The sequence below is a fragment of the Mizuhopecten yessoensis genome, unplaced genomic scaffold (genome assembly GCF_002113885.1).
Source record: "Mizuhopecten yessoensis strain PY_sf001 unplaced genomic scaffold, ASM211388v2 scaffold716361, whole genome shotgun sequence".
Taxonomy (NCBI): Eukaryota; Metazoa; Mollusca; class Bivalvia; order Pectinida; family Pectinidae; genus Mizuhopecten; species Mizuhopecten yessoensis.
In genome coordinates this window covers 2428032-2442626 of record NW_018480078.1, presented here as the reverse complement: position 1 = coordinate 2442626, position 14595 = coordinate 2428032, and the positions used below count along the sequence as shown (strand labels likewise).

Genomic DNA, 14595 nt, shown 5'->3' with positions numbered 1-14595 from the left:
AGTGTCCAAAGAAGACGGGCCCGAAAGAGTCAACATGCTTGCTGGAGGTGGCTCTCGAATATGCGTTCAACGGTACCTTAGACAAATTAACAGGTCAATTTTAGAATTTTGAATAGCGAAAACTGTTTATGTTGATCCACACACCAAAATTTTCTATCAGTAGCGCTATTGTATATCTTACGTAAGTCAGATTGGCCCGGTGTGATAGGAAATAGGTACCCCCGTATTTTGATCACCGTAAGTTGTAACGTTATCTAGGCCTATATTGCAATACAAGCTTAGCTTTATTGTCTACGCGACGCCGTTCCTTACATGATATGAAAATATGCAGAAGAATGCATTAAAAAATTGCTAAATATATTCCATCTACTTACACTGATCAATAATGAACAGGAAAATTCAAATCCATTAAAATGGGGTGAATTTAATTATATACATGTATAGAGTGACAGTCGGCAAAATGAAAGTAACACAGGGTCAAATGGGGAAATTAGCTCATATTTTATTATTGAAAATGAAACATTATAAAAATGGTATCGAGTGATGACAGGATATTGAAATAACATTAAAAATAATTCAATTGACTTTATAAAATTCCAGCATGATTAGGACAATTCATTATTGTAATTGCGACTGTGATACCTTATGTACAATTAAAACCTCCAAATTATTATATTCACTTTCTTCTCAAAGAATGTTATGTTAGAGTAAGGAGATTAATAGAATTGTTCACACCCTTTAACCCTTCCACCATTAGTACTGTAGACCAAACTGGACTCATCCAGATCAATGCATGGTAGAACTACTAAAGAGTAAAGTGACATGGGGTGAAAGGTTTAAGGTGAGATGGGGGATTTTATTCAATCCAAGGGGAGAGATTCTTAAAGTTGCCAAACATGACGTTTGCTGAGAGGTTGGTATTTCCAGAGGTTTGAGATCCCCCAGCATCTTACCCCAGGGGGATTGGAAAATGTTTTTTTCTAATCCTGTTGGCCCAGTCATATATGCAATGCATGTTGACGTTAATGCATTGTTGATATTGACATACAATTGTTGTGACTAGGGAATCCCCTCATCACAAGACTAGGGTGAGACAAGGATACCTCACACTCCAAAAGGTATGGATATGCCTGCCTTTGAGGTAAAAGAAAAATATGTCTGGGAAATTGTATGGGAAGTGAACCACAGATGCCAGCACAGCAGAACAGTAGCTTAACCACTCAGTCTAAAACCATAGCTGATATAACGAAAAATTCATTTCTTTACAGTTTCTGGCGATGTTTGGCATCAGTGTCTTCAAAGACTGATGTCGAGTCACTCGAATGTGCCAAACCACTGTACCTGAATGGCCGGTATGTCAGTCCTTGGAGGGCGTGGCAAGTGCCCTCATTTAGTAGTTTGACAAAGGTCTTGCAAGAGAAGGATCACAGCTCTATACCCAGCCCACAGGTATGATCGAAAGTGTTGTAATTGAGAACGATATGTGTTAGAATTGATATTTAGATTGATATAAATGGTGCAAAAGATGGTCAACAAAGAAGTTGTTGAGAAGACTTTGCTGCAGTTTAACTTTTGCCTTTTCGCCTGCCTTAATGAGGGCAAATTTATCACGACAGTGAAAATAAGTATACAACATATACTATACTTGGCAATAATATGTGAAAGGCAAAACTAACACTGCACGAAAATGGACTCTACCAGTGAAGGGGGAAACTAACACTGTGGGAAAATGGACTCTACCAGTGAAGGGCGAAAATTTGACAGGGCAAAAGTTTCCTAGTATACAGTTACTGTTTATATTATTTATAGGAATTGGACAGAACACTGCCAGTGCTAAAACCTAATCCAGCATCCCTGGCTGACCCACCGGCCACTGGTATCCAGGCAACATGGCTCGGACATGCCAGTCTCCTAATTCAAATGAACGGCATTAACATATTAACTGACCCTGTATTTGGAGACACAACCTTTCCTATCCCAAGCCTGTCACCAAACAGCTTTAAACGGTACCGTCCTGTTGCCATGACAATTGAGGACCTTCCTCATATAGATGCTGTGTTGATCAGCCATAACCATTATGACCACCTTGACTCTTGGTCAGTCGCTCGGTTAAATCGCAGGTTTGGCCGGAGCCTGCGATGGCTGACCCCAATGGGACTTAAGAAATGGTTTCATCGATGTGGCTGCAACAATGTCAGGGAATTTATCTGGTGGGAGGAAGAGTTGTCGCCCCTGGGAGACGGCACAACCTTCACATTTGTCCCCTCACAGCACTGGTGTAAGAGAGGCATTGATGATACCAATAAAGTAAGTGGTAAACACTTTTGTTAATAAATTTTCTTAATACATCTATTCAACTGTTGTATTAGTATAGTACTATTAAATCCTTTATTTCAAGTCTCTAATAGATCTGAAGTACTAAATAGGTATCTCAATGTTTATATATTTCATATGTTTTCAAGGCAATATTGTATGTTTTACAGGTATTGTGGGGTGGATGGGTAGTAAGAAAGGGAGACAGCAGTTTTTACTTTGTCGGAGATACCGCCTATTGTGAGGTCTTCTCTCAAATTGGTCATCTTTATGGTCCCTTTACCTTGGCAGCCATTCCTATAGGGGCCTATGAACCAAGGTAAGACTGCAAGCTGCTTGTTGTACAGAAAACCATTCCTATAAGGTCCTATGATTTAAGGTGACTGCAAGCCGATTTTGGTATCGAAAGCCATTCGAATAGGGGCCTATGAACCAAAGCAAGACTGCAAGCTTATCTTTGTACTGAGAGCCATTTGTATAGGGGCCTATGAGCAAAGGTAGGACTGCAAGCCAGTCTTGATACTGACAGCCATGCTTATAGAGGCCTTTGAACCAAGATTATACAGCAGGCAAATTTTTACTTCAGCAGCTGTTTCTGTAAGTGCCTATGTGCTGTGGGAAAACTGCAAGAAAATCATTACAGCAGACATTAACCCTTTCACCCCTATGTAACTTTATTAAACTCTACCATGCATTGATCTGGAGGAGTCTATTATGGTACACAGTGGTGAAAGGGTTAAAGGGGGTCTACAAACCATGTTAACACTTGTCAATTGCCCAAAGAGCAGATGCATTCTTCCCTTGTTCCTGCCATAAAATGGAACTTAAAAGATTTTTTGGTGTGACAACCACAAGGAATTGATGAACATTATGCTTTTGAAAAGGTATTTCAACTTTTTGGTATTAAAAGTCAAAGCTTAAAAGTCCCTTCCTGCAAGATATAGATTTTACAAGCTTAAATTATTGCTTTTACTTAAAAACATCACTGTCACTGGCATTTTATTCACCTTGTTTCCTGCTCCAGGTGGTTTATGAAGATGAGCCACATTAATCCAGAAGAGGCCGTCCAGATACACAAGATGATACGGTCTGAAAACTCTGTAGGAATTCATTGGGGTACCTTCAAACTGACCACCGAGGTAAGCAGACTTTGGTATTGTTAACACGGATATTATTGGGAGTCATACCTGTATGTTACACTATTCAATCAAGCATTAAATTAATGATTCACCCCTGAAGACACATTTGAACTCTTCCAGTTCAAAGGATGGAATGGTTCATTATGAAATTTCAGGGGTGAATGAGTTAAAGAACTATTTTATACCATGTGAAAGACATATATTGTTAATGTCAATTATTACCTGTAATATATCTTTATATGTTTCAGTTCTATCTGGAGCCAAGAACCAAATTAAAAGAAGAGTTGGAGAGAAACACCATTCCTCTACAGGAGTTTATTACTATGTCACATGGAGAAACGAGACATTTCACCAGTAATGATTCCTGACCAAGTAGTCAACCTAAAAAACTACCTTCTACCACAGTACCAATACCAATTGACTCATTCACCCCAGGAGACACATTTGAATTCTTCCAATTCAAAAGTTGGTATAGTTCATTATGAAATTTCAGGGGTGAATGAGAAGGTAGCGATTACAAGACAGATCCAACTAATATATATATATATAGGACAAGTTGTTGTTTAGGTGACAAGTCCAAGAAAGAAGAAGCTACCAAACCATGGCAACATCCTATGTCTGTAGCATTATATACAACGAGCCAGGTTTTGGTGGTAGATGAAAGAGAAAGACACTGAGCTGTGGCCAGTGCCTGGCAACAGCCCCAGCTAGGCCTCAAAGCCGCGTCCCAGTGGTGGAGGGCTAGTGATTGTAGACAGTCAGACGCCTATAGGGCCCTTATACATAGGGGACCACAGCTCTACCTAACAAAGGTAGCGTCCCATGTCTGTAGTATTATATAAAGGCAGCGTCCCATGTCTGTAGTATTATATAGAGAGAAACTACAGCTCTACCTAACAAAGGCAGTGTCCCATGTCTGTAGTATTATACAAAGGCAGCGTCCCATGTCTGTAGTATTATACAAAGGCAGCGTCCCATGTCTGTAGTATTATATACAATGGCAGCGTCCCAGTGGTGGAGGGCTAGTGATTGTAGACAGTCAGACGCCTATAGGGCCCTTATACATAGGGGACCACAGCTCTACCTAACAAAGGTAGCGTCCCATGTCTGTAGTATTATATAAAGGCAGCGTCCCATGTCTGTAGTATTATATAGAGAGAAACTACAGCTCTACCTAACAAAGGCAGTGTCCCATGTCTGTAGTATTATACAAAGGCAGCGTCCCATGTCTGTAGTATTATACAAAGGCAGCGTCCCATGTCTGTAGTATTATATACAATGGCAGCGTCCCAGTGGTGGAGGGCTAGTGATTGTAGACAGTCAGACGCCTATAGGGCCCTTATACATAGGGGACCACAGCTCTACCTAACAAAGGCAGCGTCCCATGTCTGTAGTATTATATATAGAGTAACTACAGCTCTACCTAACAAAGGCAGCGTCCCAGTGGTGGAGGGCTAGTGATTGTAGACAGTCAGACGCCTATAGGGCCCTTATACATAGGGGACCACAGCTCTACCTAACAAAGGCAGCGTCCCATGTCTGTAGTATTATATAAAGGCAGCTTCCCATGTCTGTAGTATTATATATAAAGTAACTACAGCTCTACCTAACAAAGGCAGCGTCCCATGTCTGTAGTATTATATACAATGGCAGCGTCCCATGTCTGTAGTATTATATATAGAGTAACTACAGCTCTACCTAACAAAGGTAGCGTCCCATGTCTGTAGTATTATATACAAAGGTAGCGTCCCATGTCTGTAGTATTATATACAATGGCAGCATCCTGTGTCTGTAGTATTATATACAATGGCAGCGTCCCATGTCTGTAGTATTATATACAAAGGGAGCGTCCCATGTCTGTAGTATTATATATAGAGAAACTACAGCTCTACCTAACAAAGGTAGCGTCCCATGTCTGTAGTATTGTATACAAAGGCAGCGTCCTATGTCTGTAGTATTATATATAGAGAAACTGCAGCTCTACCTTACAAAAGGTAGCGTCCCATGTCTGTAGTATTATATATAGAGTAACTACAGCTCTACCTAACAAAGGTAGCGTCCCAAGTCTGTAGTATTGTATACAAAGGCAGCGTCCCATGTCTGTAGTATTATATACAAAGGTAGCGTCCCATGTCTGTAGTATCATATATCAAGTAACTACAGCTCTACCTTACAAAAGGCAGCGTCCCATGTCTGTAGTATTATATATATATACAATGGCAGTGTCCTGTGTCTGTAGTATTATATATAGAGAAACTGCAGCTCTACCTTACCAAGGCAGCGTCCCATGTCTGTAGTATTATATACAATGGCAGCATCCTGTGTCTGTAGTATTATATACAATGGCAGCGTCCTATGTCTGTAGTATTATATATAGAGAAACTGCAGCTCTACCTTACAAAGGCAGCGTCCCCTGTCTGTAGTATTATATATATATACAATGGCAGTGTCCTGTGGCTGTAGTATTATATATAGAGAAACTGCAGCTCTACCTTACAAAGGCAGCGTCCCCTGTCTGTAGTATTATATATATATACAATGGCAGTGTCCTGTGGCTGTAGTATTATATATAGAGAAACTGCAGCTCTACCTTACAAAGGCAGCGTCACATGTCTGTAGTATTATATACAAAGGCAGCGTCCCATCTCTGTAGTATTATATACAATGACAGCGTCCTGTGTCTGTAGTATTATATACAATGGCAGCGTCCCAGGTCTGTAGTATTATATACAATGACAGCGTCCTATGTCTGTAGTATTATATACAATGTCAGCGTCCCATGTCTGTAGTATTATATACAAAGGAAGCGTCCCATGTCTGTAGTATTATATACAATTGCAGCGTCCTATGTCTGTAGTATTATATACAAAGGCAGCGTCCCATCTCTGTAGTATTATATACAATGACAGCGTCCTATGTCTGTAGTATTATATAAATAAAAACTGCAGCTCTACCTTACAAAGGCAGCGTCCCCTGTCTGTAGTATTATATACAATGGCAGCGTCCCAGGTCTGTAGTATTATATACAATGACAGCGTCCTGTGTCTGTAGTATTATATATAGAGGAACTACAGCTCTACCTAACAAAGGCAGCGTCCAATGTCTGTAGTATTATATACAATGACAGCGTCCTATGTCTGTAGTATTATATAAAGAAAAACTGCAGCTCTACCTTACAAAGGCAGCGTCCCATGTCTGTAGTATTATATACAATGGCAGCGGCTTATGTCCGAGTATTATATACAATGGAAGCGTCCTGTGTCTGTAGTATTATATATAGAGTAACTACAGCTATTCTTAACAAAGGCCGCGTCCTGTGTCTGTAGTATTATATACAATGGCAGCATCCTATTGTAGTATTATATACAATGGCAGCGTCCTATGTCTGTAGTATTATATACAATGGCAGCGTCTTATGTCCGAGTATTATATACAATGGCAGCGTCCTGTGTCTGTAGTATTATATACAATGGCAGCATCCTATGTCTGTAGTATTATATACAATGGCAGCGTCCCATGTCTGTAGTATTATATACAATGGCAGCGTCCCGTGTCTGTAGTATTATATACAATGGCAGCGTCCCATGTCTGCAGTATTATATACAATGGCAGCGTCCTGTGTCTGTAGGATTATATACAATGGCAGCATCCTGTGTCTGTAGTATTATATACAATGGCAGAATCCTGTGTCTGTAGTATTATATATAGAGAAACTGCAGCTCTACCTTACAAAGGCAGCGGCCCATGTCTGTAGTATTAGATACAATGGCAGCATCCTATGTCTGTAGTATTATATATAGAGAAACTGCAGCTCTACCTAACAAAGGCAGCGTCCCATGTCTGTAGAATTATATATAGAGAAACTGCAGCTCTACCTTACAAAAGGCAGCGTCCCATGTCTGTAGTATTATACAAAGGCAGCGTCCCATGTCTGTAGTAATATATACAATGACAGCGTCCTATGTCTGTAGTATTATATATAGAGTAACTACAGCTCTACCTTACAATGGTAGCGTCCCATGTCTGTAGTATTATATACAATGACAGCATCCTGTGTCTGTAGTATTATATACAATGGCAGCGTCCTATGTCTGTAGTATTATATACAATGGCAGCGGCCTATGTCTGTAGTATTATATACAATGGCAGCGTCTTATGTCCGAGTATTATATACAATGGCAGCGTCCTGGGTCTGTAGTATTATATACAATGGCAGCATCCTATTGTAGTATTATATACAATGGCAGCGTCCTGTGTGTGTAGTATTATATACAAAGGCAGCGTCCCATGTCTGTAGAATTATATATAGAGAAACTGCAGCTCTACCTTACAAAGGCAGCGCCCCATGTCTGTAGTATTATATACAATGACAGCATCCTGTGTCTGTAGTATTATATACAATGGCAGCCTCCTATGTCTGTAGTATTATATACAATGGCAGCGGCTTATGTCCGAGTATTATATACAATGGCAGCGTCCTGGGTCTGTAGTATTATATACAATGGCAGCATCCTGTGTCTGTAGTAATATATACAATGGCAGCATCCTGTGTCTGTAGGATTATATACAATGGCAGCATCCTGTGTCTGTAGTAATATATACAATGGCAGCATCCTGTGTCTGTAGTATTTTATACAATGGCAGCATCCTGTGTCTGTAGTATTTTATACAATGGCAGCATCCTGTGTCTGTAGTATTTTATACAATGGCAGCATCCTGTGTCTGTAGTATTTTATACAATGGCAGCATCCTGTGTCTGTAGTAATATATACAATGGCAGCATCCTGTGTCTGTAGTATTATATATAGAGAAACTGCAGCTCTATGTTACAGTACGGCACTGCGTTGTATCTTTGAACAAGATACTTTTATTCACTTCACTTGTTCTAGTCTACTTAGCTGTAAATGAGTACATAGTTGGGCAGTGCTGGGATTGTTTAATGCTAGCTGCGAGCGCCGAAATAGCAGAGTTGTATGCTCCATAGAGAGTTGAGAAAGATAATGGTTGGTTGCAAAGGCCCTATAACCACGGATAAGAATTTGTGAACCACTTTGAGATGACCTATAAACTGGGTTACGATAAAGCGGTATATAAGAACCTCAAATTATTCCACAAAGAGGATATTCATGGCATCACATCTTGCTGGACAATTGGCTGTCAGAAGATCATTGGAGACTGAGGGTTATCAAGGTCAAATTGACAAGATTACTCAGATTTAATTTGTATTTTTGCATGAAGCAATATACATTTGTATTGTATTGCGTCAAACATTTTTATATTCTTTTACATTAATGTTAGTCTGGTTTGATCATTGATTAGGGATCCACTTATAATGCTGGTTAGGTTGAAAATCAATGATCAAACCAGACTAAGATTTAAGATTGAATATTAAGTCAATGTTTTTCATTCTTACCTCACTAAAGAGGGCCTTGCATGTTTTACAAACTTCGTTTCTGATACTAAAGTATGTGTACGAGGTAATCTAAGGGATGGGTTGTTTTATGTGGTCACAATTACCTCAGTAAAATACTTTCTTACAATGTGTGTTTATATATATGTGTGTGTTTATTTCATACAGGTTTGTTGGTTGATTTTTGTTTTTAGTAAAGTTGACTTTGGTAGTGCTGAAAATATATTCAAGACAGCTGTTTAGATTTGATGAAGTTTATTTGGTGTATGAGTGAAGCCTTTTTTATACAGTTCAAAAGTCTGTAATTGTACAACAATACATTTCAATAATAAAACAAAGCATAATTGATATTGGTATATAGATACAATTGACATTCTACCATTACAGCGTTACAATCACATAGAATTAAACTACAATATCAATGTTTACTATAAGAAAACGTTATGTGTTATATAAACTATGCTATGACAATAGTTGGGGGAATATGGGGAACATTAGCTGGTAGTAAACTCTTTAATGCTTAGCAATGAGATGTAAACAACGCCTGGGGACATATTTAGTAGAACAGTGAATCTCTTTTCTTTTGAAATAAAACCGATACCAAGTATAAAAACTAAACATATGCATTGTCAAAGAATGCCTCGAAATAGATAGAGAATAATACATGCCTTTTTCCATATCACACCCAGTATCAACCCGAGACTGCAATATCAGCACAAGGGCCGAAGGCCCGACGGCTGATATTGGTCGAGGGTTGATACTGGGTGTGATATGGTAAAAGGCATGTTTTATTCTGTTTATTACATACTTACTAATAAAAGCCACTATATCTTATATTCTATTTTTCTTTTGAAATATTGAAAAACGAAAAAATTTCATAGGGTGTGTGATACGGGTTTTGCGGGCCGATACAGGTTTTTGGGTGTGATACGGCGGGGGCTGATACAGCTTTTGGGGGTTGATACGGCGAGGGCAGATATGGGTAAGAGCAATTGTGTCGTATCGCCTATACAAAAAAAATGTATTTATTAGTAAGTATGTAACAGAGAATTATGTAGTGTACTATTGACCAGAAGTGACCAATACAATAAGTGAAAGTATGAGTAAACAAATAAATGTCAAACTCCAGTACTGGTAAAATACATATAAAAGTCCTATATTGAAAAATACAAAGTTTCTTACCTGAAAATATATTCAAGACAGCTGTTTAGATTCGATTTAGTTTATTTGGTGTCCAAGCTCTGAGTGAGGACTTCAGCGTTGGACCAGGCTGTCTAAACAGGCTGTCCGAAGTAATCTTCATTCTGATTGGTTAATTAGATGTCCATCTACTCACTGATTGGATAGTTGGTACTCTGACTTTAGCGTGGGGTGCGGACAATAATCTATTTTGTGTACCGTGTCGGGATACGTTTACCGAAGGTCTTTTTCAACATAATTTAATTATCAATATTTCATACTGTTGTCCTTAATTTAGGAGTCCATCTTAATACTGAAATATATGTTTATAAATTTAAGAAATCCATGGGTAAAGAACGCACATCAATGAGGGCGATTGATTAGTGAGTAACGGACTTAGATAATCTAATTCCGTGAGTATACATACAAATTATAATTGTTCCCCTGTGACGTGTTCATGTGTGAAAATGGCAGGGTATGTCAACATGTCGTGAACCTTTATCTAGAATACTAATTAGCCAGAGCAGAGACGTATATATACTACATGGCTTTATATGTCTCTGGCCAGAGGAATAAGATTACAAATTTATATACCAATCCCCTAAGGCTTTTACCCCTATCCGCACCTGCATCCCTTAGTTCGGCCCCGTAACATTTCCNGGGGGGTTACTTGGGTCAGGTACGAGTGTCCAATTATAAGCTTTAAATTACACAAATAACAAATAGGTGTAAAGTGAATAAAATTAATGCTCATTTCGATGCTCTTATAATAAGGCTTTATCGTGAAATCGTCCCTTTTTCTTAAAACTTTATTTCGGTATGTCAATTATTTTTTTTATTTTTTTTATATGAAGTCGATATATCAGAAGAAAAATAATAAATTATTGAAGAAGATAAATCACCGAACCGATTGAAAATTGACCATCTAGAAAAAACGGAGTTTAAACGAAAACCTTGCCTATTTTTTCTCGGTTTTATAATGTAATGGCTGCCAGTAATGATTCTTAGATGAATTTAGCAATGTTGTAGTTATTATACGAAGCTGAATCTAAAGAAGCGCAACATAAAAAATGTTGTAGAGTATAAATCACCGAACAGATTTAAAATTGACCGTCTAGAAAAAACGGAGTTTAAACGAAAACCTTGCCTATTTTTTCTCGGTATTATATGGCTGCCGGTGATAACTATTCTTATATCAATTAACATTTTTTAAAAACATTTTATGACGCTTAAAATCTTCATTTAATTAACTGTCGTGTTCCGTAAATTAGAACTGTCTATGATACTTATAAAACTTGTAATTATTAAACAAATTTATAATGAAAGCTGATACCGCCTATAGGGGCGACTGCGGCCCAAGTCTCGAGACGGATTTCTGAGAACAATAGGCTCAAGCGTGCCTTAGCGAGATCTGTGCGAGTTGCCAATCTCTGGCTTAGATGTCTCTGGTAATACTGATGTCACTTCTGCCTCTGCCTGATAATAGCCTCCTTCACGGGTTGAAGATTCTGCTATGTTCGTAGGTGGTGTGCATGGTGCTGGACTGACGTTGAAAGGTTAAAAAGTTAACAACAACAAAACTGGATAAAAACAAAGGACCCCAGAGTTTTGACACACTGGCCTTGAAGGCGTACAGTGTTTCGGCGAGGGTGATGTTTGGCGGGAGGCCGTTCCAGTCTCTCGCCGTCCTGGGGAAGAAGGACGTCTTTCTTGTGTCGATCCTGCTTGTGAGGAGCTGATAGGATCTGCCATCGACAGATCTACCGAGTCTGAGAGGTAATAGCAGTCTACCGCCTTTACGTATCTCAACTAGGCCTCGATCGATCCTGTACAACATAGCCAGACGAGCGTCATGGCGTCTTTTCTGGAGCGATCTCCACCCTAGTACGTCCAGCATGCTGGAGACGCTGGAGGTGTTTCTGTGGCGGCAGGTCACGTACCGCACTGCTCTTCTCTGTATTTGCTCGATTTGAATGAGGTTCACCTTGGTGTGGGGGTCCCAAACAGTGCAGGCATACTCCAGCAGGGGTCTTACTAGCGCGAAGTATGCCTTATATTTTATCTTGGTGGAAGAGATCTGCAGGTTCCTACGCAGGAAGCCCAGCGTCCTGTTTGCCTTGCCAACAACCTTCTGGATGTGTGTGTCCCACTTCATGGTGTTTGAGATGGTGACGCCGAGGTATACTGCTGACTGGACTTCTTGCAAGGAATGGCCTTCCAATCTTCAATGAATGCATATATATGTATTGTTCTGTTTGTGAATCTTCGATTCGGAGGAAATAAAGAGAATAATAATACACCACTGATCCTCCCAACATCCAGCTTGTTTATATCCTCCTGTAGGGTCTTACCACTGTTTTCCGAGGTAGTGGTGAGGTAGGCAATAGTGTCGTCGGCCAACAACCGGACAGTAGACGTTAGATTGTCGCTAATTGATACTTTTAAAATACATTGACAATATCTGACACGGCTGTCGGACAAATAATTGACAAGGTAAGTTGTAAATAAAATGCCATTAGCTGGATAAGCCGGAACAAAGCGTAGTAAAAATGACTACAGGTATCTTTATCCACATGTATGAAATAATGATGTGTAATCTTACTGTTTCACATGTATGAAATAATGATGTGTAATCTTACTGTTTCACACGTAAGAAAATACCAATGCTGAATCTGTTCATGTATAATCTTACTGTTTCACATGTAAGTTTTTTTTTTTAATGATGCTGAATCTGTCCATGTAAACTTTGCAACAATACATCTGATACATATGTACATCAAACAATGTTTGTTTTCGGTATATAAGTATGATCATTGGCGTGTCGTTTTTACCGAAAGTCGATCTAAACCCTTAAAACATGTAAAATTACTCTGAACACCTTAATTATTTTAGGTCCAAATATAGCTATAACAAATTATCAGGTCCCTGTGGTCCAGACCACGTTTACAAAGAGATGCAACGTAGTATCGTCAGCTTGAGTTGGACAAGTTACATTAACGTCTTGAATAACAAATGAATACTTTGCAGCACACAAATCATTTTAACAAATTATTAATAAATACTGTATATAACCAAGGGGAGACAATGCTTCCTTGACGCGTAACTTGGCAGACTTTTAACCAAACGGAAACGAAGCCTAATTGGTGCAAAACAGCACTTAACATATTTCATATAAAGAAGCAATATTTTGACTTAAAGTCGATGCTGGCGAGTTTAAAACAATAGACCGTAATGCCATACGCAGTCAAATGATTTGGCAGCATCTAGGAAGCATTATCAATGTCACAAGCATACGACACAGACTCGTGGACTAAGTAAGAAGTCACCGTACTACTGACGTTCTTTTGAAAACCGTTTTGTAACGGGTTAATCTTAAAGAGATTTGTTAAATCCAGTCGCACTAGTAGTATTTTTTTCTCTCAAATACTTTTAAAATGATAGGTAGTAACAGGGTCGCTAACCTCTTAGGAGTCCAGTGTGGGAAATCTCCCTCCACTGGGTTTTCTAAAGTGACAGACTTTTGACGGCGTCGCGGCGTAACGTCGTTTTCGGTGTTAAGATAACATTTACCAATGTATCAAACAAATCCTGGCTTTCTCTGACTACTATAACATCTGCATTGTTAATCTTTTAACTTCAAGAGATTTTTGTAGGAAATAAAACAAAACATTTTTTTTAGACATTTATAAGATTTTTATTTATCACACAAAAAAACTGACATCAGAAAACGCAACTCATTATATAATCAAAGGCCTTTCTTGTAACGATTTCTCTCTTGGCTAGAACAGGTACCAGTATTTTTTTCTGTTCTGCTTTTATGCTCTTATGGCATAGGATGTTCCATGATCTGTTAAAAAAATAACAGTTCGTATCAAAAGTAAGACCATAGTAGTAACATGAAAAGTTCATTAACATGAAAGATATAAAAATTATGATAATTTGACAATGAAAAAATATTTTCCCAATTACTTCTGGCTACTATCCTATGCAACAAATTGACCCTTGGCGTTTGCAATCCGATTCAATTGATTTGTTGCGTGCTTATGTATATCTGCGTACTATGTCTATCCAACATGCCAAAGCACTTGTTATTTGTTCATCACATCAGATTGAAAATTGTTTATTCCTAAGTCTTTGGTGTGTTACATCATATGCTTACGCCACTTTACTGCGAAAATAACTTCGAACCTAAATGTGATCCCAATCCTTACTATAAGGAAAAGGGCACGATAACTATTGGGATCCCCCCCAAGGTTTGTTGTAACCTTTATACAGTGTACAAATCAGACCTTTTGTAAGCAGAGGTGGAACATACTCTAACCTTTGGAATCCGTTAAACAAAACGCATATATCAAGTGTTCATAAACAATATATGATCATACCCAGCTGCTTTGCCCACAAGGAAGTTTTTAATGTTCAATAAGTGAAGTCTGAAATTTTTTGATAGTTTAAAATAATTACTTTTTGAAGAACATTGTGATTTTTGACAAAGAAATCAAAAATTAAATCATTAAATATCAACATTGTAAAGGGAGACCCAAGTAACTCCGGGGG

General features: G+C 38.6%; 1 protein-coding gene across 2 annotated transcripts; it reads left to right on the top strand.

Moving 5' to 3' along the window:
• The first annotated feature begins 11 nt into the window (after positions 1–11).
• On the top strand, positions 12–4384 carry LOC110443905 (N-acyl-phosphatidylethanolamine-hydrolyzing phospholipase D-like). 2 transcript variants are annotated; one of them, XM_021488364.1, is made up of 6 exons: positions 12–93; positions 1269–1449; positions 1810–2307; positions 2484–2632; positions 3338–3452; positions 3701–4384. In XM_021488364.1, exons 1-6 carry the CDS (start codon positions 35–37, stop codon positions 3818–3820), a joined length of 1122 nt encoding a protein of 373 aa, XP_021344039.1. In that variant the 5' UTR covers positions 12–34; the 3' UTR covers positions 3821–4384. The 2 variants fall into 2 exon arrangements, with proteins under 2 accessions (XP_021344039.1, XP_021344040.1); XM_021488365.1 differs by having other exon boundaries at positions 22–72.
• Positions 4385–14595: the final 10211 nt, after the last annotated feature.

Coding starts and splice junctions, on each gene's coding strand:
- LOC110443905 (XM_021488364.1), top strand. CDS start 35: ATGCTTGCTGGAGGTGGCTCTCGAATATGCGTTCAACGGTACCTTAGA. Junction 1,450..1,809: donor GCTCTATACCCAGCCCACAG/GTATGATCGAAA, acceptor TATTATTTATAG/GAATTGGACAGAACACTGCC. Junction 2,633..3,337: donor ATAGGGGCCTATGAACCAAG/GTAAGACTGCAA, acceptor TTCCTGCTCCAG/GTGGTTTATGAAGATGAGCC.